Raw genomic sequence first — 25,526 nt, forward strand, 5'->3', positions numbered from 1 at the left:
AAAAATGGCGGCCTCCTACGCGCGTGTGCTCGTGCGAGTGATTTTCGCATTGCGCGACCAAAACAAACTGCTCTTTGTTTGGTTTCGGGACATTTTTGTGATCACAATACCACACAATGCTCTCTGAACTAGCAGAAACTCTTCCTGGTATAGGTAAGATCCCTTAAGTGCAGATATCCGACTTCTCGAAGAGGTTTGATAAGAAAGATGTTTGTGCACAGTTTTGATTTTGTGTAATGTGATCGCAAAGGTGGTGGTACCAAGCTGAAGGGTTCAGAGGATGTTAAAAAGGGTTTGCTTCAAGATGAAGACCCTCTGCTTGCAGAAAATGCTACATTGCCAGTAAGTGTCAGGCTCGATCTAGTTTGACGTACATAAATCGTGGCAAAATGATCAGCTGCGCTGATCATTTTCACAAACGCGGTTTTTATAACTTATTTGAGACACATTAATCTTTGTGCCCATAGATTGGACTAGTACTAGTGAAAGATTTTTCTCCACTGAGTTCTTTTGTCTCAGAGATAATCTAATCAACAGTACATGTATTTATGCCACAGTCAAGATCAAGCGCAACCTTTATCTCTTGGGATAGTTTTCCGGGCATTTCGCAATGTTGATGATCTTGTTCGTACCTGCCAGTTTACAAGCCTATTAGATGAATTTGTGATTTTGTTTACGCCTTTTTTTTCTTTATACAGACTGGTGTATTTGCTGTGCATGTTTTTGGAGCTCAGAACCTCTACTTAGATGCTAACTTCCCCCCTGAACACTATGGAATTTATGTTCAAATAACAGCTGGGTCTACTACTAAATGTACATCGGTGCAGTCACCGCTTAAAAAGGGCCATGTTGTGTGGGATGAGATCAGGAATTTCCCTGTCACTGTAAGTCAAGAGTTGAGAGAAGTACAGAGGGTTTAATTTGCAAGTGTGCCAGTATGACTTAAGAGACCCTGTTGGGGTAAAATTCTGACAAACAACATGGCTTTGAAACGGTGACGTTAGACCAGATGAAATGGTGACAAAGGGTCGTATGGATATAAAGATGGGTTAAATGCTGACAGAAACACGGCGTACTCGTCAAAGTGCGAAGCAGGTGTATTTGAAATTCAAACCAGGGACGTGAACGTACCCAACTGAGAAGGCCTCACTAATGGTTCTCTAACTTGACCCCTAACCATAACACCTTCAGGGGTACCCGCCCCCTACACCTGCAAATTATACCCAGAATATTTGCCGCCCTGCAGACTCTTCTAAAACCCAACTCATATCAAGGTGCCAAACATTAAAATTGATAAAAAATTGAAAATAAATTGTGCAATGCAAAAGTTCAATGATTTTTACAAAGTTTATCAAAATGTGCATTGAAAGGGTGCGAAAAAACCAGATGTTTCTCTATTCGTCAGTGGTTTATAGCAACTTTAAATCACTGAGGAAGAGGAAGCACCCTCGAAACATCCTGTTTTTTCATGCCCTTTCAAAGCACATTTTGATAAACTTTGTAAAAATCATTAAAAGTGATAAGCTCCCTATTAGGCCCCCACCCCTTAATTTTTTTATTATAAAGCAGAGACATGTTTTCATAGAGAAATATGAGCACTTATGCTCTTATTTCTTGTATGCAGGGTAGGCGGCCGGTATAACTGCCAGATTTACAAGCATCTCTTCTGTTCTCCCAATATGATTTCCATGTGAATTTAAGTAGAGGGTTTTAATTACTGCCTAAATACATGAATATTGGATCAAACATGTTTATGAAAGGAATTCCAGTAATCTTAGGTTGTGTATTCCTCTTCCTGCACACAATGTACAACCAATGCAACACACCCTGCATTTAGTTCTGTATAGTTACATAATTCAGATTTTTTAGGCAGCTTCTTTTACTGCAGTGAAATTGACTGTTCATTGAATGACAGAATTGTACTGTAATTTTATTTAAGATTTCCCCCAAAGTAACCAGTGCTGCCAACCAAGTCGTCATTACTGTGCTATGTTTTGACAAACTTCAGCCAATCCCAAAACATAAATTACTGGGCAAAATGGAGTTCCATCTGCACAAGTTAGCAAAGGTACCTTATATATAGGTGACTGTATGGACTGCAGACATGTAACTTATACCATCATTTTTTATAAGACAAATAGTATTATTGGTTTCAGAATTTCCAGGTGCCAAGAATTGGTTGGAGATATTGCAAAATAGTTTTATAAACATTAAAGTTTTAATAAAACTATAGACATAAAAGGTAAAATCACAATGTTTGGGAGATAAACAGTAAGCAGAAACAGTTAAGAGAAACAAGTTTTGGCTCATTATTCAGATCCTGTTTACACGAGTCTGAACAAATTTTAAATGGGCTATTTTTTACCTGTGTAAATTAACCCAGTTACCTGGAACTGTCCAAATTCTGTTACAGAATGCAGAACTGTTTGCCTTTAAAAAACTTGTGCTGTTCCGTGGGTCCTGTGTAAGCAAAAGGTGGATCTGTGCAAGGTTTTGTCCAGACTCGTGTAAACAGGATCTCTGTGGGGCTCAGAAAGATAAAGATTTTTTCATAGCCCTGTGTAAAGTACTGTATATTGCATGAATCTAAATAAACTTGTTGACACATATTTTGCACCTTTTAACTTACAGAAACAATGGTCCATGGAGACATTTGAGCTGCAGAACAGAAAAAAGCAGGTAAAAGGGAAAATGGTAAATAAAAATGATGGTATACTGTTTGTGCTTTGTTTATAGCATGGATGTGCACTCAGCCAGCTCTTACTACATTGTGGTTTATAGTTACTCCAGTCAAATAATACAAAACATGGTTAAAAACTTTAACGTAGAGGAGGCCACTAGCTGGCCAGCTATTTCTAAGCATATGGCTTAGGATTTGAACTTTGGACACTCAAAAAACAAATCATGCTAAACGCGTACTAGCCATTTCTCTCATACTGTGCTGTCTATCAACAGACTACTAATAGCTGTATATTGAAATCATACGCACCTGATGAAGTAGTTGACTGACATTACAGTGGTTGACTTTTGGAGACATGGTCTTTTTACTTGCACATTAACTTACAGTCTGAACAAAAAGTTTTTGTTTTCTTTACAATAGTATGCTGGTGATCTTCAGCTGGAACTTGCTTTTGCATATGGCTCATACGGCTATGGTTTATGTGATCAGGTATTTATAACCTTCTGGAGTATCTTTCATCAGTATATTTTCTAACTTTCGTTATACTTTCACTAAATTTACTCACTAATGTATTTTTGCATACTAGCTAATGTGAATTTTTCTTCTTGTGGCCATAAATTGTAACAATCTCTTTCAGTAATAAAGACTGTTACTATATATATGCTGGAATTGTTTTAGCTACTGTGACAACTGGCATTCTCATTGGCTACTCCCAGCGTCTGAATGAGGGTGCACATCGATAGACATGGATAAATTACCTTAATAGGGTCTTCATAATTACCCTTGGAAAAAGTCATGAAACTTGTGTCATTTCAGATTAAACTGTTACTAAAATGTATGTTATTACCAACAGGAGACTTAGTCAGCTGTTAGGAATGTTATGGTCATCATAAATTCTCTATTAACCTCCCGCCCCGCTCTTATAATCTTAGTTATACCATAACAGTATTGGAAAAACTACAGGGAGTGGTTATCATTATTATTATTACCATAACTACTTAACTTTTTAGCTTGAGAGTCATCAGCCTCCTAGATATTATTTGCAGCAAAGTGCATTTCCACACTTGGAACTTCCAACTAGCTCAGCAGGAAACAGTTCAGGGTAGAGTACATAGAGTAGTTACCACTTTCAGTGTAATCATAATGTTGAAATCAGTCAGATTTAACTTAGCTGGAGTGCTAAAATAATTTATCTGATAATAATTTATCTTGTGACTACTAGGTCAGATCAGCAAATGAATATTATTTTTACGTAGATATAGATGTGGTCACAGACACTCGCAGTGCAGAGATTTGTTATACAGCAGGATGGAGATAGTGACTTATACACCATTTTCCTCAGAGCATATTAGGCAGTGTAACTTCTGTCAAATATAGCCACTAAAAGTTGTGTTTTTCATCATAATATGCATGTCATGAGGAAGAAGAAAAGTGTAATATTTGCTGAAACAACATAACCACTTATAAGTGCTCTGTTTTATCCCTTTAAGCCCCAATAGTGATCCATATCTAATTTCTCCCAACAATAACACTGTCTGATCAAACAGACAGGTCATGAGAATGAATGGAATGATCACCAAAGATGAAATGTTGTGATGTTAAAACAAATTCTCTCAAGCAGTACCATAAGGAGTGTATGAAGAACAGTGGGGAGAAGATGCATGTTGATGTTGGGGCTTAAAGGTTATACATGGGCAAAGCAGATTATATGGTAAAGTAGGATTCTTCAGATCCTTCAACTGTTTTATGGACAGTCACCAATCCTGAAGAATCTTGTCCAGTCGCCTGTATTATCTTGTCCACGATCAAAATCCTTCATGCTGGATTTTTGTCAGGATCTTGAACAAGATCGTGGTTAATACATGAGATCATGTAGGGTCATTCAGGATCATGGACAAGATTCTACAGGATCCCATGGAAGAAAAAGGAAAAGGAAATGGATGGTTTGTGCTAATTTGCCTTGCCTTATTATCCTACAGAATTATGTTTGTTCCTAAGAGAGTGCCACATCCAAATATCATTGCTTTCACAGAGAAGGTCACCAACTTAGAGCCAGAAATCAGTCCCTATTTTTGTAAGTGCATTGATCACTGACTCACTTAGTCATAGTAGAAATTGAGGGGGGGGGGGTACTCCCATACATTACCTATACGGGAACGGGGAACGGGGTGCCAATTTGGAGTCCCAGGCGGTACATACCCACCCAAAAAATACCCAAGTGCCCCCCTCCCCCCCCCCCCCCCGGGGTAGAAACATGAGGTTACAAGTTCAGATTATCACTGTTGGAGATAGAGCCCCATCACATACTTTCACTATGATTTTATTTTAAAAACATCCTAAATATGATATATGAACCATGTAATTCTGACATATGTAAGTGTCTAAAGATTTTATGACCAGATTTGCACATGACTACGTCATGTTATAAACCCTCACACACCTCTGCCTGGTGCAACTCATGATTGCTCTGCAGCAATGGGCATAATCATTTGATTGACGATAAACATCGAGACTAGTTCATAACACCAGATGCTATGATCATTGATGGTTAGCTCTTGCTGTTCTTTTCAGCTAAAACCAACTTTGTACCTTCCATTGATATGAAATCAAGACCACTTCTTCAGCAGAAGCTTACAAGGTAAGTGTGTATAAATGTATTCTTTCCTGAAAACATGACAAAAAGTTTAAAAAGCAACTTCTAAAATAAATAACATAAAATATCAAATAAAAAAGGAGAGAAACCACATGATCATACCCTCCTTAATTGCTACACAGCTGCTCAGAGTTTGTGTCAACATGCAACACTCCTCCCCAGAACATCTGTGTAGCAGACTAACCTATCCCCTGGCCTGGCCCTCTTTTCTTACAAATTGTCATTCAGATTGTAAGAACATACAAGTCAACCATATAAGGGAAAAGTGCTCAAGATGTACGTGCAAGAATGCAAGGAGTTGAAATGTGCCTTTTTTGTAAAAAGTACCTTTCATATGCAGTGAAACCATTTAGAGTATACTCGGACTATATTCAATGCCAGGGAGTACAATACTTATGCTACTGAAACAATTTGAACAAATTAAGCTGAAAGCCTTTTCTTGTTTTCAGACTGGATCAGCTGCATTCAGATTATTCTCAACTCACTTCAAGAAGTAAGAGAATCCATTTTTTGAAGAGACTGCTACAAGAAAAGGTTTGTTAAATAATGATTTTATCCTCTACAAGTAAGAACAACAGCAAAAGCAACAACAGTAATCTTTGTGTGTACCAATTAAGCACATAAAAAGAGAGAACAATGCAGCTAAAAATATAGTCAGTTTGAACTGCCTGGGAATTGTGCCTGGAATGAAAGAAGCCAGGTATTAAATAACACTTTTGTTAGGTGTTTCTCTGATCACTTACTTGTAGTGGTTTGCCTTGATTGCAACAAAGATAGTGTGCCCAGTAAGTTAATGAAGAATTATCCTTGGAATTTTAAATGGTCATTCTTAAATCCAGGCTCTGGCTCTATGAGACCATCATTGAAAAAAGTGATTTCCAAGTTCCAGAACCTCACAATTTCAAAACGAGGCTAAGTGCAAAAGATTTTTTGTGAAAATGAGTTTTATTTATGTGAGAATAAATCATCATTTCCATGTCAATGCTTTGCACTTAGCCTCGCTTTGAAACAGAGGCTTGAGCAACTCAGAAGGATCATTTTACATTTCTGTGAAATTGCCCACCTACCCCTCCCCTAAGCCAACATTTTGCCCTAAGTAAGAACTAAGTATTAATGTTGGTTTAGGGGAGGGGTAGGTAAGCAGTTTCCCAGAAGCGTAAAATGATCCACTCAGAAATAGCCCATTGTTGTCAACCTGAATGATTGAGGTTTTGGGTGAGGGTGCAGTCACCTGTCTCATAATTAGAGAGCTTTAGATTTGAGGACAAGAATAACATTCTTTAAAATTAGACACCCTGGAAAGCTTCACTGTACTTTTTTTTCCTACACAAAAGCTAGTATGCATATTTCCATTAAAGGAGGTAAAGCCATCTCCCGATCGCTGAATAATAAAACTCCTAACATTTTATAACTTGTTTTAGCTACTATGACATTATCGCTAAAACTCATAGTGGAATGGCAATTGCTATCACATTTTCCCACCAAAATGATGTTGGTTCGCACAGTACTTGGTGTTGAGAAAATCGTTAAAGAAAATCTTGTTCGCGTTGTCATCAGCTCTCTATTGACTATTGTTGTGGAAACCAAGCCAAGGTCAGTTTACTATTGGAATTTATGTCTTCCTTTTAGGATGTGCACCGTTCAATGGCTGGAGAGCATGAGAGTGACTCAGAGGGCTCATCAGTTGAAAATCTGGGTGATGTCACTCAGTTTGGATTAACAGGGGCACTTGCACAGATGGCCAACTTGACATTCATGGCAGGAGCTCCTGGTAAATCAACTGATCTGTTGCTATTGCAGGGGAGAGATGCTACTGTATACAGTGTATAGATCCTATATGGGGGTTGTAATGCAAAAGGGTTAAGGTTATCAAAACCACTTACCCCAGCAGCACTCTAATTTTTCTTAAAGGCAGTGTATATCATAAGTACGAATAATTTGCCGTGACATTGACAAGCTAAGGTCAAAAAATTATGCCGACTGTAAAACATTGAAGCAACTTTTCATTATTAACTATTACATTAAACTTAAGGTGATTCCCTGGTTTTGCACTGCGCATCTCTTACTGCGCATAACAAGATGGCCGCCGTAAAAAAGAGCATGTGAAGTAACATTATTAAAATGAAGTTGACTGAAGAGAAACGCTATTGGAATTTTTGCTTGCTGTTGTTTCTTGCCGAGATGAGACTCAATGTGTCGGGAAAGTGCATAACGTAAGCAGTACGCGTGTTGCTGAGTTCGACTTCCTCACGGAGAACCTCGATAGTGGATGTTTAACTTATGCTTTCTCACTTTGATTTTCATTTAAACGCTTTCTTTATCACATTGTGTCCTAAATGTGATATCTCGATGTAAATTCTGTAAAAGCGGATTTTTTAATACTTTCTTCCCCCTTTCACATACGTTCTATTTTGAAACTCACCCCAGTCCTCTCTCAAAAATCGATGAAAATGCATTTGGTGGGCACTTTCTGCAGTTCTACCGCAAAAACGAGTATGGTGACCCCCATTTTTTATTTCATGATTTTAATAAGGACAGTGCTTCCTTTCGATGAGAAAAAAATTGGCACAAATCTATGTTCAGTTTTTTGGCAATCTTACTAAACTGTAAATCACGGGTCGAATAGCACGTGTCCAATTTAATTCTACTTTGGAGCGTAAAGTAAAAACAAGGCCATTAAAAGGCATTTTTCTGGTACGTAAGTGGATAAACAATACATTAAAGTCAAATTCTGTGCGATACCACATGCATCATCGAAAAAAATCTCTTCTTTTTGTCTAGTTTTGGGCTGCCCGCGGTTTTGTAAAAGGGTCCAAAATAGCCGTATTTGTCAACATTGTGACGTCAAAACGAGCACGGTGACCCCCACTTTTTATTACTTTTTTATCATCTTCTTGATTTGTTACATCAGTGTACCAAGTTTCATCTACAATCTATGTTAGGTTCCTTTACTAGGGAATCACCTTAATGCTGCAATCTTTTAAGACACGTTAGTGTTGTGGTTGCAAGTTTTTTGGATTTGAGGCCAAGGTTGGTACATCAATCCTCTATTATGCATTATTTAGTGGCTTCCCCCTGGTGCCCCCCCCCCGGGAACCTGGGGGATTTATCCAGATGCCCATGCAAACCTCATCAAGCCCCCCTGGGTATGGGGCAGAGGAATTCTGACAAATCCCCTACCCCCTGGGTGCAACAATAAGGACCAGTGTTCCCTTTAACACACAAAATGTACAAATTTTATGCACAAAAACCAGCTATTGGCTTTGCTTAGACCCTCGTTGAAAGTTTGTTGTATTTCAGTGCTCCACTTGACCAAATAGTTGTATTGTAGATATATTTTTTAACTTTCTTTTAAGGTTTTGAGCGCCGTTCTGTGAACTAGCGGGTTACCAGTAATAACGTAGTTTACCCTCGGTAAATAAAGTTCCTTTCTTTTCTTTTTCTTTCTAAAAGTGGAGAAAAGGCGTATGGTTTTTGAGCACTGTGAGTCCCTGGGATGCAAATGAAATTCGGTGAATTGGGTACTACCCAGGATTAGACTCCTCAAAATAGAAAAGGACCCTCAATTTTAGGTGGCTGGAGTTCCCATGGACCACTCATTTTTAAAGCTACCTAGTAAGAATGCTGGTTAAATCAAGCCCTAAAAATCGTGTGAAGAGGGCGCAAAGTAAACAACTTGAACAACATCCAGGAATCGTCAATAAAGTATAACGCTGACCAGCAAATCCCCAATGTCTGCCTCCTGGGGTGCAATGTCTATGAACAAAAGCGGCATTTTCCTCCACACCCTCAGGTAACAAATATCTGTCAATTGCGACAAATGCCCCTGGGTGCCGATGGGTGCCCAAGGGTGAGCCTTAAGGGGAAGCCGCTGATTAATGCATAACACAGGGGTAAACAGAGTAACACAGAGAAACACAGGCTAACAGAGGAGAATCCAGGGGAACACAGGGGAAAAGACGGTAACACATGGTAACACAGGGTAACAGAGAGTAACACAGGGTGATCCAGGGAAGCACAGCCTGACACAACGAACCATAGGGTAACACAGGGTAATCCAGAGTGACGCAGGGTAAAATGGGGGAAAACAGGGTAACACAGAGTAACAAAGGGGAACGAAGGGTTACCAAAGTAACACAGGGTAACACAAGGAAGCATAGGGTAACACAAGGTAACACAGGGTACCCCTTGTTACCCTTTGTTACCCTTGCTGACCCTCTTAGCCCTTCTTACCCCATGTTACCCTTGTTACCCCTTGTTACCTCTTGTTACCCTTGTTACCCTTTGTTACCCCTTGTTACCTCTTGTTACCCTTGTTACCCTTTGTTACCCCTTGTTACCCCTTCTTAACCTTGTTACCCCTTTTACCCTTGTTACCCGTTGTTACCCTTGTTACCCTTTGTTACCCCTTGTTACCCTTGTTACCCTTGTAACCCCTTCTTGTTACCCTTGTTACCCATTGTTACTCCTTGTTACCCCTTTTAAACCCTTGTTACCCTTCGTTACCCCTTGTGACCCCTTGTTACCATTGTCAACCCTTGTTACCCCTTGTTACCCTCTGTTACCCCTTGTTACCCCTCTTTACCCGTTCTTATCCTTGTTACCCCTTGTTACCCTTGTTACCCTTGTTACCTCTTGTTACCCCTTGTTGCCCTTGTTACCCCTTGTTACCCTTGTTACCCTTGTTACCCCTTGTTACCCTTGTTACCCCTTGTTACCCCTGTTACCCCTTGTTACCCTTATTACCCCTGTTACCCCTTGTTACCCTTGTTACCCCTTGTTACCCCTTGTTACCCTTGTTACCCCTTGTTACCCTTGTTACCCCTTGTTACCCCCTCTTACCCCTTGTTACCTCTTGTTACCCTTTGTTACCCCTTCTTACCCATTGTTACCCTTGATACCCCTTGTTACCCTTCTTACCCCTTGTTACCCCTTGTTACCCTTGTTACCTCTTGTTACCCCTTGTTGCCCTTGTTACCCCTTGTTACCCTTGTTACCCCTTGTTACCCCTTGCTACCTTGTTACCCCTTGTTACCCCTGTTACCCCTTGTTACCCTTATTATCCCTGTTACCCCTTGTTACCCTTGTTACCCCTTGTTACCCCTTGTTACCCTTGTTACCCCTTGTTACCCTTGTTACCTCTTGTTACCCCTTGTTGCCCTTGTTACCCCTTGTTACCCTTGTTACCCCTTGTTACCCCTGTTACCCCTTGTTACCCTTATTACCCCTGTTACCCCTTGTTACCCCTTGTTACCCCTTGTTACCCTTGTTACCCCTTGTTACCCTTGTTACCCCTTGTTACCCCTTGTTACCCCTTGTTACCCTTGTTACCCTTGTTACCCTTGTTACCCCTTGTTACCCTAGTTACCTCTTGTTACCCCTTGTTACCCTTGTTACCTCTTTTGACCCTTGTTACCCCTTGTTACCCCTTGTTACCCTTGTTACCCTTGTTACCCCATGTTACCCTTGTTACCTCTTGTTACCCCTTGTTACCCTTGTTACCCCTTGTTACCCTTGTTACCTCTTGTTACCCCTTGTTACCCCTTGTTACCCTTGTTACCCCTTGTTAGCCTTGTTACCCTTGTTACCCCTTGTTACCCTTCTTACCCCTTGTTACGCCTGTTACCCCTTGTTACCCCTGTTACCCCTTGTTACCCTTATTACCCCTTGTTACCCCCTGTTACCCTTTTTACCCCTTGTTACCCCTTGTTACCCTTGTTACCCTTGTTACCTCTTGGTACCCCTTGTTACCCTTGTTACCCCTTGTTACCCTTGTTACCCCTGTTACCCCTTGTTACCCTTATTACCTCTGTTACCCCTTGTTACCCTTCTTACCCCTTTTTTCCCCTTGTTACCCTTGTTACCCCTTTTACCCTTTGTTACCCTTTTTACCCCTGTTACCCCTTGTTACCCTTGTTACCTCTTGTTACCCCTTGTTACCCTTGTTACCCCTTGTTAGCCTTGTTACCCTTGTTACCCCTTGTTACCCTTCTTACCCCTTGTTACGCCTGTTACCCCTTGTTACCCCTGTTACCCCTTGTTACCTCTTGTTACCCCTTGTTACCCCTTGTTACCCTTGTTACCCCTTGTTAGCCTTGTTACCCTTGTTACCCCTTGTTACCCTTCTTACCCCTTGTTACCCTTGTTACCTCTTGTTACCCCTTGTTACCCTTGTTACCCCTTGTTACCCTTGTTACCTCTTGTTACCCCTTGTTACCCCTTGTTACCCTTGTTACCCCTTGTTACCCCTTGTTACCCTTGTTACCCCTCTTACCCCTTGTTACCCTTATTACCCCTTGTTACCCCCTGTTACCCTTTTTACCCCTTGTTACCCCTTGTTACCCTTGTTACCCTTGTTACCTCTTGGTACCCCTTGTTACCCTTGTTACCCCTTGTTACCCTTGTTACCCCTGTTACCCCTTGTTACCCTTATTACCTCTGTTACCCCTTGTTACCCTTCTTACCCCTTTTTTCCCCTTGTTACCCTTGTTACCCCTTGTTACCCTTCTTACCCCTTGTTACGCCTGTTACCCCTTGTTACCCCTGTTACCCCTTGTTACCTCTTGTTACCCCTTGTTACCCCTTGTTACCCTTGTTACCCCTTGTTACCCTTGTTACCTCTTGTTACCCCTTGTTACCCTTGTTACCCCTTGTTACCCTTGTTACCTCTTGTTACCCCTTGTTACCCCTTGTTACCCTTGTTACCCCTTGTTAGCCTTGTTACCCTTGTTACCCCTTGTTACCCTTCTTACCCCTTGTTACGCCTGTTACCCCTTGTTACCCCTGTTACCCCTTGTTACCCTTATTACCCCTTGTTACCCCTTGTTACCCCTTGTTACCCTTGTTACCCCTTGTTACCTCTTGTTACCCCTTGTTACCCTTGTTACCCCTTGTTACCCTTGTTACCCCTTTTTACCCCTGTTACCCCTTGTTACCCTTGTTACCCCTTGTTACCCCTTGTTACCCTTTGTTACCCTTTTTACCCCTGTTACCCCTTGTTACCCTTGTTACCCCTTGTTACCCCTTGTTGCCCTTGTTACCCCTTGTTACCCTTTTTACCTCTTGTTACCCCTTGTTACCCTTGTTACCCTTGTTACCCCTGTTACCCCTTGTTACCCTTATTACCTCTTTTACCCCTTGTTACCCTTGTTACCCTTGTTACCCCTTGTTACCCCTGTTACCCTTATTACCCCTGTTACCCCTTGTTACCCTTGTTACCCCTTGTTACCCTTGTTACCCCTTGTTACCCCTTGTTACCCTTGTTACCCCTTGTTACCTCTTGTTACCCCTTGTTACCCTTGTTACCCCTTGTTACCCTGGTTACCCCTTTTTACCCCTGTTACCCCTTGTTACCCTTGTTACCCCTTGTTACCCCTTGTTACCCTTTGTTACCCTTTTTACCCCTGTTACCCCTTGTTACCCTTGTTACCCCTTGTTACCCCTTGTTGCCCTTGTTACCCCTTGTTACCCTTTTTACCTCTTGTTACCCCTTGTTACCCTTGTTACCCTTGTTACCCCTGTTACCCCTTGTTACCCTTATTACCTCTTTTACCCCTTGTTACCCTTGTTACCCTTGCTACCCCTTGTTACCCCTGTTACCCTTATTACCCCTGTTACCCCTTGTTACCCTTGTTACCCCTTGTTACCCTTGTTACCCCTTGTTACCCCTTGTTACCCCTTGTTACCCTTGTTACCCTCTTGTTACCCCTTGTTACCCCTTTTTACCCTTGTTACCCTTGTTACCCCTTTTTACCCCTTGTTACCCCTTGTTACCCCTTGTTACCCTTGTTACCCCTTTTTACCCTTGTTACCCCTTTTTACCCCTGTTACCCCTTGTTACCCTTCTTACCCCTTGTTACCCCTTGTTACCCTTGTTACCCCTTGTTACCCTTTGTTACTCTTTTTACCCCTGTTACCCCTTGTTACCCTTGTTACCCCTTGTTACCCCTTGTTGCCCTTGTTACCCCTTGTTACCCTTTTTACCTCTTGTTACCCCTTGTTACCCTTTCTTACTCTTTTTACCCCTGTTACCCCTTGTTACCCTTGTTACCCCTTGTTACCCCTTGTTACCCTTGTTACCCCTTGTTACCTCTTGTTACCCTTGTTACCCCTTGTTACCCTTGTTACCCTTGTTACCCCTTGTTACCCTTGTTACCTCTTTTGACCCTTGTTACCCCTTGTTACCTCTTGTTACCCTTGTTACCCTTGTTACCCTTGTTACCCCTTGTTACCCTTGTTACCTCTTGTTACCCCTTGTTACCCTTGTTACCCCTTGTTACCCCTGTTACCTCTTGTTACCCCTTGTTACCCTTGTTACCCCTTGTTACCCTTGTTACCCTTGTTACCCCTTGTTACCCTTCTTACCCCTTGTTACCCCTGTTACCCCTTGTTACCCCTGTTACCCCTTGTTACCCTTATTACCCCTGTTACCCCTCTTTACCCCTTGTTACCCTTATTACCCTTGTTACCTCTTGTTACCCCTTGTTACCCTTTTTACCCCTGTTACCCCTTGTTACCCTTATTACCTCTTTTACCCCTTGTTACCCTTGTTACCCTTGTTACCCCTTGTTACCCCTGTTACCCTTATTACCCCTGTTACCCTTATTACCCCTGTTACCCCTTGTTACCTTTGTTACCCCTTGTTACCCCTTGTTACCCTTGTTACCCCTTGTTACCCCTTGTTACCCCTTGTTACCCCTTGTTACCCCTTGTTACCCCTTGTTACCCCTTTTTCCCCTTGTTACCCCTGTTACCCCTTTTTACCCCTTGTTACCCCTTGTTACCCCTTGTTACCCTTGTTACCCTTGTTACCCCTTGTTACCCTTGTTACCCCTTGTTGCCCCTTTTTACCCCTATTACCCCTTGTTACCCTTATTACCCCTGTTACCCCTTGTTACCCTTGTTACCCCTTGTTACCCCTTGTTACCCTTTCAGCCTTGCTACCCTTGTTACCCCTTTTTACCCTTGTTACCCTTGTTACCCCTTGTTACCCCTTGTTACCCCTTTTTACCCTTGTTACCCCTTGTTAGCCTTGTTACCCCTTGTTACCCCTTGTTACCCTTGTTACCCCTTGTTACCTCTTGTTACCCCTTGTTGCCCTTGTTACCCCTTGTTACCCTTGTTACCCCTTTTTACCCCTGTTACCCCTTGTTACCCTTGTTACCCCTTGTTACCCCTTGTTACCCTTGTTACCCCTTGTTACCCTTTGTTACCCTTTTTACCCCTGTTACCACTTGTTACCCTTGTTACCCCTTGTTACCCCTTGTTACCCCTTGTTACCCTTTTTACCTCTTGTTACCCCTTGTTACCCTTGTTTCCCCTTGTTACCCTTGTTACCCCTTGTTACCCTTCTTACCCCTTGTTACCCCTGTTACCCCTTGTTACCTCTGTTACCCTTTGTTACCCTTATTACCCCTGTTACCTCTTGTTACCCTTGTTACCCCTTGTTACCCTTGTTACCCTTGTTACCTCTTGTTACCCCTTGTTACCCTTCTTACCCCTTGTTACCCCTTGTTACCGTTGTTACCCCTGTTACCTCTTGTAACCCTTGTTAACCCTTGTTACCCCTTGTTACCCCTTGTTACCCCTTTCTTACCCCTTTTTACCCTTGTTACCCCTTGTTACCCCTTGTTACCCTTGTTACCCCTTGTTACCCCTTGTTACCCTTGTTACCCCTTGTTACCCCTTGTTTCCCCTTGTTACCCCTGTTACCCCTTTGTTACCCTTATTACCCCTGTTACCCCTTGTTACCCTTGTTACCCCTTGTTATCCCTGTTACCTCTTGTTACCCCTTGTTACCCTTGTTACCCCTTGTTACCCTTGTTACCTCTTGTTACCCCTTGTTACCCCTTGTTACCCTTCTTACCCCTTGTTAGCCTTGTTAGCCTTGTTACCCCCTGTTACCCTTCTTACCCCTTGTTACCCCTGTTACCCCTTGTTACCCCTGTTACCCCTTGTTACCCTTATTACCCCTGTTACCCCTTGTTACCCTTGTTACCCCTTGTTACCCCTTGTTACCCTTGTTACCCTTGTTACTTCTTGTTACCCCTTGTTACCCTTGTTACCCCTTGTTACCCTTGTTACCCCTGTTACCCCTTGTTACCCTTATTACCCCTGTTACCCCTTGTTACCCTTGTTACCCCTTGTTACCCCTTGTTACCCTTGTTACCCTTCTTAGTTCTTGTTACCCCTTGTTACCCTTGTTACCCCTTGTTACCCTTGTTACCCCTGTTACCCCTTGTTACCCTTGTTACCCCTTGTTACCCTTGTTACCCCTTGTTACCTCTTGTTACCCTTGTTACCCCTTGTTACCCTTGTTACCCTTGTTACCCCTTGTTACCCTTGTTACCTCTTTTGACCCTTGTTACCCCTTGTTACCTCTTGTTACCCTTGTTACCCTTGTTACCCCTTGTTACCCTTGTTACCTCTTGTTACCCCTTGTTACCCTTGTTACCCCTTGTTACCCTTTTTACCCTTGTTACCCCTTGTTACCCTTCTTACCCCTTGTTACCCCTGTTACCCCTTGTTACCCCTGTTACCCCTTGTTACCCTTACTACCCCTGTTACCCCTTGTTACCCCTTGTTACCCTTATTACCCTTGTTACCTCTTGTTACCCCTTGTTACCCTTGTTACCCTTGTTACCCCTGTTACCCCTTGTTACCCTTATTACCTCTTTTACCCCTTGTTACCCTTGTTACCCCTTGTTACCCCTTGTTACCCCTGTTACCCTTATTACCCCTGTTACCCCTTGTTACCCTTGTTACCCCTTGTTACCCCTGTTACCCCTTGTTACCCTTGTTACCCCTGTTACCCCTTGTTACCCTTGTTACCCCTTGTTACCCCTTGTTACCCTTGTTACCCCTTGTTACCCCTTGTTACCCCTTCTTACCCTTGTTACCCCTTGTTACCCCTTGTTACCCCTTTTTACCCTTGTTACCCTTGTTACCCTTTTTACCCCTTGTTATCCCCTGTTACCCCTTGTTACCCCTTGTTACCCTTGTTACTCCTTGTTACCCTTGTTACCCCTTGTTGCCCCTTTTTACCCCTATTACCCCTTGTTACCCTTATTACCCCTGTTACCCCTTGTTACCCTTGTTACCCCTTGTTACCCTTGTTACCCCTTGTTACCCCTTCAGCCTTGTTACCCTTGTTACTCCTTTTTACCCTTGTTACCCTTGTTACCCCTTGTTACCCTTGTTACCCCTTGTTACCCCTTTTTACCCTTGTTCCCCCTTGTTACCCCTTGTTAGCCTTGTTACCCCTTGTTACCCCTTGTTACCCTTGTTACCCCTTGTTACCTCTTGTTACCCCTTGTTACCCTTGTTACCCCTTGTTACCCTTGTTACCCCTTGTTACCCTTGTTACCCCTTGTTACCCCTTTTTACCGTTGTTACCCCTGTTACCTCTTGTAACCCTTGTTACCCCTTGTTACCCCTTGTTACCCCTTGTTACCCCTTTTTACCCCTTTTTACCCTTGTTACCCCGTGTTACCCCTTGTTACCCTTGTTACCCCTTGTTACCCTTGTTACCCCTTGTTACCCCTTGTTACCCCTGTTACCCCTTTGTTACCCTTATTACCCCTGTTACCCCTTGTTACCCTTGTTACCCTTGTTACCCCTTGTTATCCCTGTTACCTCTTGTTACCCCTTGTTACCCTTGTTACCCCTTGTTACCCTTGTTACCTCTTGTTACCCCTGTTACCCTTGTTACCCCTTGTTACCCTTGTTACCTCTTGTTACCCCTTGTTACCCCTTGTTACCCTTGTTACCCCTTGTTAGCCTTGTTAGCCTTGTTACCCCCTGTTACCCTTCTTACCCCTTGTTACCCCTGTTACCCCTTGTTACCCCTGTTACCCCTTGTTACCCTTTTTACCCCTGTTACCTCTTCTTACCCTTGTTACCCCTTGTTACCCCTTGTTACCCTTGTTACCCTTGTTACTTCTTGTTACCCCTTGTTACCCTTGTTACCCCTTGTTACCTCTTCTTACCCTTGTTACCCTTGTTACCCCTTTTTACCCTTGTTACCTCTTGTTACCCCTTGTTGCCCTTGTTACCCCTTGTTACCCTTGTTACCCTTGTTACCCCTTGTTACCCCTGTTACCCCTTATTACCCCTTGTTACCCCTTGTTACCCCTTTTACCCCTTGTTTCCCTTGTTACCCCTGTTACCCCTTGTTACCCTCTTTACCCCTTGTTACCCCTTGTTACCCTTGTTACCCCCTGTTACCCTTGTTACCCCTGTTACCCCTTGTTACCCTTGTTACCCCTTGTTACCCCTTGTTACCCTTGTTACCCCTTGTTACCAATTGTTACCCTTTTTAACCTTGTTACCCCTTGTTACCCCTTGTTACCCCTTGTTACCTCTTGTTACCCTTGTTACCTCTTTCGACCCTTGTTACCCCTTGTTACCCGTTGTTACCCTTGTTACCCTTGTTACCAATTGTTACCCTTGTTACCCTTGTTACTCCTTGTTACCCTTGTTACCCTTTGTTACCCCTTGTTACCCCTTGTTACCCTTGTTACCCCTTGTCACTCTTGTTACCCTTGTTACCCCTTTTTACTCGTTACCTCTTGTTACCCCTGTTACCCCTTGTTACCCCTTGTTACCCCTCTTTACCCTTGTTACCCCTTGTTACCCCTTGTTTCCCCTTGTTACCCCTGTTACCCCTTTGTTACCCTTATTACCCCTGTTACCCCTTGTTACCCTTGTTACCCTTGTTACCCCTTGTTATCCCTGTTACCTCTTGTTACCCCTTGTTACCCTTGTTACCCCTTGTTACCCTTGTTACCTCTTGTTACCCCTTGTTACCCCTTGTTACCCTTGTTACCCCTTGTTAGCCTTGTTAGCCTTGTTACCCCCTGTTACCCTTCTTACCCCTTGTTACCCCTGTTACCCCTTGTTACCCCTGTTACCCCTTGTTACCCTTATTACCCCTGTTACCCCTTGTTACCCTTGTTACCTCTTGTTACCCCTTGTTACCCTTGTTACCCTTGTTACTTCTTGTTACCCCTTGTTACCCTTGTTACCCCTTGTTACCCTTGTTACCCCTGTTACCCCTTGTTACCCTTATTACCCCTGTTACCCCTTGTTACCCCTTGTTACCCCTTGTTACCCTTGTTACCCTTGTTACTTCTTGTTACCCCTTGTTACCCTTGTTACTCCTTGTTACCCTTGTTACCCCTGTTACCCCTTGTTACCCTTGTTACCCCTTGTTACCCTTGTTACCCCTTGTTACCTCTTGTTACCCTTGTTACCCCTTGTTACCCTTGTTACCCTTGTTACCCCTTGTTACCCTTGTTACCTCTTTTGACCCTTGTTACCCCTTGTTACCTCTTGTTACCCTTGTTACCCTTGTTACCCCTTGTTACCCTTGTTACCTCTTGTTACCCCTTGTTACCCTTGTTACCCCTTGTTACCCCTGTTACCTCTTGTTACCCCTTGTTACCCTTGTTACCCCTTGTTACCCTTTTTACCCTTGTTACCCCTTGTTACCCTTCTTACCCCTTGTTACCCCTGTTACCCCTTGTTACCCCTGTTACCCCTTGTTACCCTTACTACCCCTGTTACCCCTTGTTACCCCTTGTTACCCTTATTACCCTTGTTACCTCTTGTTACCCCTTGTTACCCTTGTTACCCTTGTTACCCCTGTTACCCCTTGTTACCCTTATTACCTCTTTTACCCCTTGTTACCCCTTGTTACCCCTTGTTACCCCTGTTACCCTTATTACCCCTGTTACCCCTTGTTACCTTTGTTACCCCTTGTTACCCCTGTTACCCCTTGTTACCCTTGTTACCCCTGTTACCCCTTGTTACCCTTGTTACCCCTTGTTACCCCTTGTTACCCCTTGTTACCCCTTGTTACCCTTGTTACCCCTTGTTACCCCTTGTTACCCCTTTTTACCCTTGTTACCCTTGTTACCCCTTTTTACCCCCTGTTATCCCTTGTTACCCCTTGTTACCCCTTGTTACCCTTGTTACTCCTTGTTACCCTTGTTACCCCTTGTTGCCCCTTTTTACCCCTATTACCCCTTGTTACCCTTATTACCCCTGTTACCCCTTGTTACCCTTGTTACCCCTTGTTACCCCTTGTTACCCTTGTTACCCCTTGTTACCCCTTCAGCCTTTTTACCCTTGTTACCCCTTTTTACCCTTGTTACCCTTGTTACCCCTTGTTACCCTTGTTACCCCTTGTTACCCCTTTTTACCCTTGTTACCCCTTGTTACCCCTTGTTAGCCTTGTTACCCCTTGTTACCCCTTGTTACCCTTGTTACCCCTTGTTACTTCTTGTTACCCCTTGTTACCCTTGTTACCCCTTGTTACCCTTGTTACCCCTTGTTACCCTTGTTACCCCTTGTTACCCCTTGTTACCCCTTGTTACCCTTGTTACCCCTTGTTACCCCTTGTTACCCCTTTTTACCCTTGTTACCCCTTTTTAACCCCTGTTATCCCTTGTTACCCCTTGTTACCCCTTGTTACCCTTGTTACTCCTTGTTACCCTTGTTACCCCTTGTTGCCCCTTTTTACCCCTATTACCCCTTGTTACCCTTATTACCCCTGTTACCCCTTGTTACCCTTGTTACCCCTTGTTACCCCTTGTTACCCTTGTTACCCCTTGTTACCCCTTCAGCCTTGTTACCCTTGTTACCCCTTTTTACCCTTGTTACCCTTGTTACCCCTTGTTACCCTTGTTACCCCTTGTTACCCCTTTTTACCATTGTTACCCCTTTGTTACCCTTATTACCCCTGTTACCCCTTGTTACCCTTGTTACCCTTGTTACCCCTTGTTATCCCTGTTACCTCTTGTTACCCCTTGTTACCCTTGTTACCCCTTGTTACCCTTGTTACCTGTTGTTACCCCTTGTTACCCCTTGTTACCCTTGTTACCCCTTGTTACCCCTTGTTACCCTTGTTACCCCTTGTTACCCCTTGTTACCCCTTGTTACCCCTGTTACCCCTTTGTTACCCTTATTACCCTTGTTACCCCTTGTTACCCTTGTTACCCTTGTTACCCCTTGTTATCCCTGTTACCTCTTGTTACCCCTTGTTACCCTTGTTACCCCTTGTTACCCTTGTTACCTCTTGTTACCCCTTGTTACCCCTTGTTACCCTTTTTACTCCTTGTTAGCCTTGTTAGCCTTGTTACCCCCTGTTACCCTTCTTACCCCTTGTTACCCCTGTTACCCCTTGTTACCCTTATTACCCCTGTTACCCCTTCTTACCCTTGTTACCCCTTGTTACCCCTTGTTACCCTTGTTACCCTTGTTACTTCTTGTTACCCCTTGTTACCCTTGTTACCCCTTGTTACCTCTTCTTACCCTTGTTACCCTTGTTACCCTTGTTACCCCTTGTTACCCTTGTTACCTCTTGTTACCCCTTGTTGCCCTTGTTACCCCTTGTTACCCTTGTTACCCTTGTTACCCCTTGTTACCCCTGTTACCCCATATTACCCCTTGTTACCCCTTGTTACCCTTGTTACCCCTTGTTACCCCTTGTTCTCCTTTTTACCCCTTGTTACCCTTGTTACCCCTTGTTACCCCTTGTTACCCTTATTACCCCTTGTTACCCCTTGTTACCCTTGTTACCCCTTATTACCCCTTGTTACCCCTTTTTACCCTTGTTACCCCTTGTTACCCTTCTTACCCCTTTTACCCCTTGTTACCCTTGTTACCCCTTGTTACCCCTTGTTACCCCTTGTTACCCCTTGTTACCCCTTGTTACCCCTTGTTCTCCTTTTTACCCCTGGTTACCCTTGTTACCCCTTGTTACCCTTGTTACCCCTTGTTACTCTTGTTACCCCTTGTTACCCCTTGTTACCCTGGTTACCTCTTTTTACCCTTGTTACCCCTTGTTACCCCTTGTTACCCTTGTTACCCTTTTTTACCCCTTGTTACCCTTTGTTACCCTTGTTACCTCTTGTTACCTCTTTTTACCCTTGTTACCCCTTATTACCCCTTGTTACCCTTGTTACCCCTTGTTACCTCTTTTTACCCTTGTTACCCCTTGTTACCCCTTGTTACCCTTGTTACCCCTTGTTACTCCTTGTTACCCCTTGTTACCCTGGTTACCTCTTTTTACCCTTGTTACCCCTTGTTACCCCTTGTTACCCTTGTTACCCTTTTTTACCCCTTGTTACCCCTTGTTACCCTTGTTACCTCTTGTTACCTCTTTTTACCCTTGTTACCCCTTGTTACCCCTTGTTACCCTTGTTACCCCTTGTTACCTCTTTTTACCCTTGTTACCCCTTGTTACCCCTTGTTACCCTTGTTACCCCTTGTTACCCTCTTTACCCCTTGTTACCCCTTGTTACCCTTGTTACCCCCTGTTACCCTTGTTACCCCTGTTACCCCTTGTTACCCTTGTTACCCCTTGTTTCCCTTGTTACCCCTGTTACCCCTTGTTACCCTCTTTACCCCTTGTTACCCCTTGTTACCCTTGTTACCCCCTGTTACCCTTGTTACCCCTGTTACCCCTTGTTACCCTTGTTACCCCTTGTTACCCCTTGTTACCAATTGTTACCCTTTTTAACCTTGTTACCCCTTCTTACCCCTTGTTACCCTTGTTACCCCTTGTTACCCCTTGTTACCCTTGTTACCTCTTTCGACCCTTGTTACCCCTTGTTACCCGTTGTTACCCTTGTTACCCTTGTTACCCCTTGTTACCCTTGTTATTTCTTGTTACCCCTTGTTACCCTTGTTACCCCTTCTTACCCTTTGTTACCCCTTGTTACCCTTGTTACCCCTTGTTACCCTTTGTTACCCCTTGTTACCCTTGTTACCCCTTGTTACCCTTATTACCCCTTGTTACTCCTTGTTACCCTTGTTACCCCTTATTACCCCTTGTTACCCCTTTTTACCCTTGTTACCCCTTGTTACCCTTCTTACTCCTTGTTACCCCTTGTTACCCTTGTTACCCCTTGTTACCCCTTGTTACCCTTGTTACCCCTTGTTACCCCTTGTTCTTCTTTTTACCCCTTGTTACCCTTGTTACCCCTCTTTACCCCTTGTTACCCTTATTACCCCTTGTTACCCCTTGTTACCCTTGTTACCCCTTATTACCCCTTGTTACCCCTTTTTACCCTTGTTACCCCTTTTACCCTTCTTACCCCTTGTTACCCCTTGTTACCCTTGTTACCCTTTGTTACCCCTTGTTACCCTTGTTACCCCTTGTTACCCCTTGTTCTCCTTTTTACCCCTTGTTACCCTTGTTACCCCTTGTTACCCTTGTTACCCCTTGTTACCCTTGTTACCCCTTGTTACCCCTTGTTTCCCTGGTTACCTCTTTTTACCCTTGTTACCCCTTGTTACCCCTTGTTACCCTTATTACCCTTGTTACCCTTGTTACCCTTGTTACCCCTTGTTACCCTTGTTACCCTTGTTACCCCTTGTTACCCTTGTTACCCCTTGTTACCCTTGTTACCCTTGTTACCTCTTTTTATCCCTTGTTGCTCTTGTTACCCGTTGTTTCCCTTGTTAATCCTTGTTACCCTATTTACCCTTCTTAGCCCTTGTTACCCCTTGTTACCCCTTGTTACCTTTGTTAACCTTTGTTACCCTTGTAACGTCTTTTTAACCTTGTTACCCTTGTTACTCCTTGTTACCCTTTGTTACCTTTGTTATCCCTTTTTACCCCTTGCTTCTCTATGTTACCCGTGTTACCCCTTATTACCCCGTATTACCCTGGTTACCCCTTGTTACCCTTGTTATCCCTTGTTACCTGTTGTTACCCCTTGTTACATTTGTTGCTCTTCTTACCCCTTGTTACCCTTTTTACCCTTTGTTACCCTTTTTTTTACCCTTTGTTACCTTTTGGTAACTTTTGTTATTCTGTCTTACTCTTTGTTACTCCGTGTTACCCTTGTTTACACTTTGTTGCTCTTTGTTACCCTGTGTTACAGTTTGTAACCCCGTGTCATCTTCTGTTACCCGGTGTTACTCTGTGTTACCCTTTGTTTCCTTTTGTTACCCCATGTTACCCCGTCGTACCCTTTGTTACCCTTTGTTACTTTTTGTTATCCTGTAGGACCCTATGTTACCCTGTGTTAGCCTTCGTTACCCTATGTTACCCTTTGTTACCCGGTGTTACCCTTTGTTACTCTTTTTTACCTTTTTTTACTCTTTGTAACCCTTTGTTACCCTCAGTTGCCCTTGTTACTCTGTGTTATCCTTTGTTACCCTCTGTCACCTTTTGTTGCCCTGTTTTACCCTTTTTTACCCTTTGGTACCCTTTGTTACTCTGTTTTACCCTTGTTTACCCTGTGGTACCCTATGTTACCCTTTGTTACTCTTTGTTACCCTGTGTTACCGTGTGTTACCCTTTGTTACCCTTTGTTACCTTTTGTTACCCTTTGTTCACCTTTGTTACCCTTTGTTTCTCTGTATTACACTTTGTTACCCTGTGTTATGCTATATTTCCCTTTTTTACTCTTGTTAACCCGTTGTTCCTCTTTTTTCCTCTATGTTACCTTGTTTTACCCTTTGTTCTTCTTTGTTCCCGGTTATTACCTTTTTTACGCTGTGTTCCTCTTTGTTACCCTTTGTTACCTTGTGCCACCTTGTGTTACTTTGTGTCAGTTTGTGTTCTTCTGTGTTACCCTTTGTTACTCTGTGTTATCCTGTGTTACGATGTGTTACCCTGTGTTCCCTTGTGTTACCCTGTGTTACTCTGTAGTAACACAAACAGGGAACACAGGGTAACATAGCTTAACACAGGGTAACACAGGATAACCCAGGGTAACACAAAGGAACGCAAGGAAACACAGGGTAACACAGAGTAGCACAGGGTAACACAGAGTAACAGAGGGTAACACAGGGTGACACAGAGTAACACAGGGAAAGACAGGGAAAGACAGGGTAACACATCGTAACACTGGGTAATAGAGAGCAACACCGGGTAACTTAGAGTAACACAGGGTAACACAGAGTAACACAGGGTAACATAGGGTAACACAGAGAAACGCAGGGTGACATAGGGTAACACAGAGAAATGCAGGGTGACATAGGGTAACACAGAGAAACGCAGGGTGACACTGGGGAACACTCGGTAAGATAGGGGAACACAGGGTGACACAGGGTAATACAGAGTAACACAAGGTAACACAGGGTAACATGGGGTAACAGGCTGAGAGTCACACAGTGTAACATTGGGTAACAGAGAGGAACACAAGGTAACACATGGTAACACAGGGTAAGACAGAATAACACAGGGTAACACAGGGTAACACACCAATATTTTGTACTTGTGCAAACAGACCCCTCATCCTGGAGTTGTTGTAATTTTGGGGGTAGCCCTGTGATCCCATCTGTAAGGAATGAGCAGAGGGGTCCACACAATCTGTTTTTGTAACCGATGTAATTTTATGGTAAACTTTATGTGTTTACCGTTTGCTTCATCTGTAACAGTATATCGCTAGATATGTGCATGTATCAAAGCTAAATAAACGTTGAATCACCCGAGAAGTGGTATTTTAAGCGATTTTGGAAGATTTTGACCTCGCTGTTTACTGTTCCTCTTAATAGAATATAAAATAAAAATACAGTATAAACGTTTTCACAAACAGATTGTGTGGGCGCCCTGTGGAATGAGCCGTGAAAGGGAGACATCGGGGGTTTTACTTCCTAGGGGGGTACTCGACAAAGTTCTACACGGGGAGGCTCTGCCCCAAGGTCTAACCCCTTACCTTGAAAAGGGTACCCAACCCCCCCTTCCTCTATGTAGGCCATTATAGGGAGTACCCCGGAAGTTTACATACTACTACATAAAGAGCTCCCTCTCTCATAGTTCTTCTGTTGCAAAGAGTTCTTTCTTTTACTTTGTTTAGAGCTGATTCAAGATGCGGAGAAGCATATGGCTCATGGTGCTTCAACTTCTGGCCCTAGTAGATCGGTAACGGTAAATATCCAGGATCAGCGAGATAACGTAACATAACAGAACGTCACGTAACAAAGCATAACATGACGTAACATTTCGTTTCATAACTTAAGAGAAAAATGTATTTCATCTCCAATTGAGTGGCGATAAACAAGTGTTAATAAAAACTGTTTCTTCTTGGTTCTAAAATAGCCTAAGAAGTCCCTGAAAACCGCAAACTTTTGCTGGTAAACTCACTCCCATGTCAATCTTTTATTAAAGGAGGCACTCATTCGACTGTTCCCAGAATTAAAAAGAAAATGAGTTATTAACTCTTGAAATCACCT

The 25,526-nt window shown here is 43.2% G+C and overlaps 1 protein-coding gene across 1 annotated transcript; it reads left to right on the top strand.

Moving 5' to 3' along the window:
• Positions 1–33: 33 nt before the first annotated feature.
• LOC140929271 (cation channel sperm-associated targeting subunit tau-like) lies at positions 34–25,459 on the top strand. The gene is made up of 12 exons (XM_073379075.1): positions 34–153; positions 251–342; positions 699–884; positions 1,940–2,068; positions 2,632–2,679; positions 3,101–3,169; positions 3,691–3,782; positions 4,660–4,754; positions 5,252–5,318; positions 5,783–5,867; positions 6,963–7,104; positions 25,151–25,459. Exons 1-12 carry the CDS (start codon positions 117–119, stop codon positions 25,255–25,257), a joined length of 1,149 nt encoding a protein of 382 aa, XP_073235176.1. The 5' UTR covers positions 34–116; the 3' UTR covers positions 25,258–25,459.
• Positions 25,460–25,526: the final 67 nt, after the last annotated feature.

Source organism: Porites lutea, chromosome 3 (assembly GCF_958299795.1).
Source record: "Porites lutea chromosome 3, jaPorLute2.1, whole genome shotgun sequence".
Taxonomy (NCBI): Eukaryota; Metazoa; Cnidaria; class Anthozoa; order Scleractinia; family Poritidae; genus Porites; species Porites lutea.

Coding starts and splice junctions, on each gene's coding strand:
- LOC140929271 (XM_073379075.1), top strand. CDS start 117: ATGCTCTCTGAACTAGCAGAAACTCTTCCTGGTATAG. Junction 5,319..5,782: donor CTTCAGCAGAAGCTTACAAG/GTAAGTGTGTAT, acceptor TCTTGTTTTCAG/ACTGGATCAGCTGCATTCAG. Junction 7,105..25,150: donor ATTCATGGCAGGAGCTCCTG/GTAAATCAACTG, acceptor TACTTTGTTTAG/AGCTGATTCAAGATGCGGAG.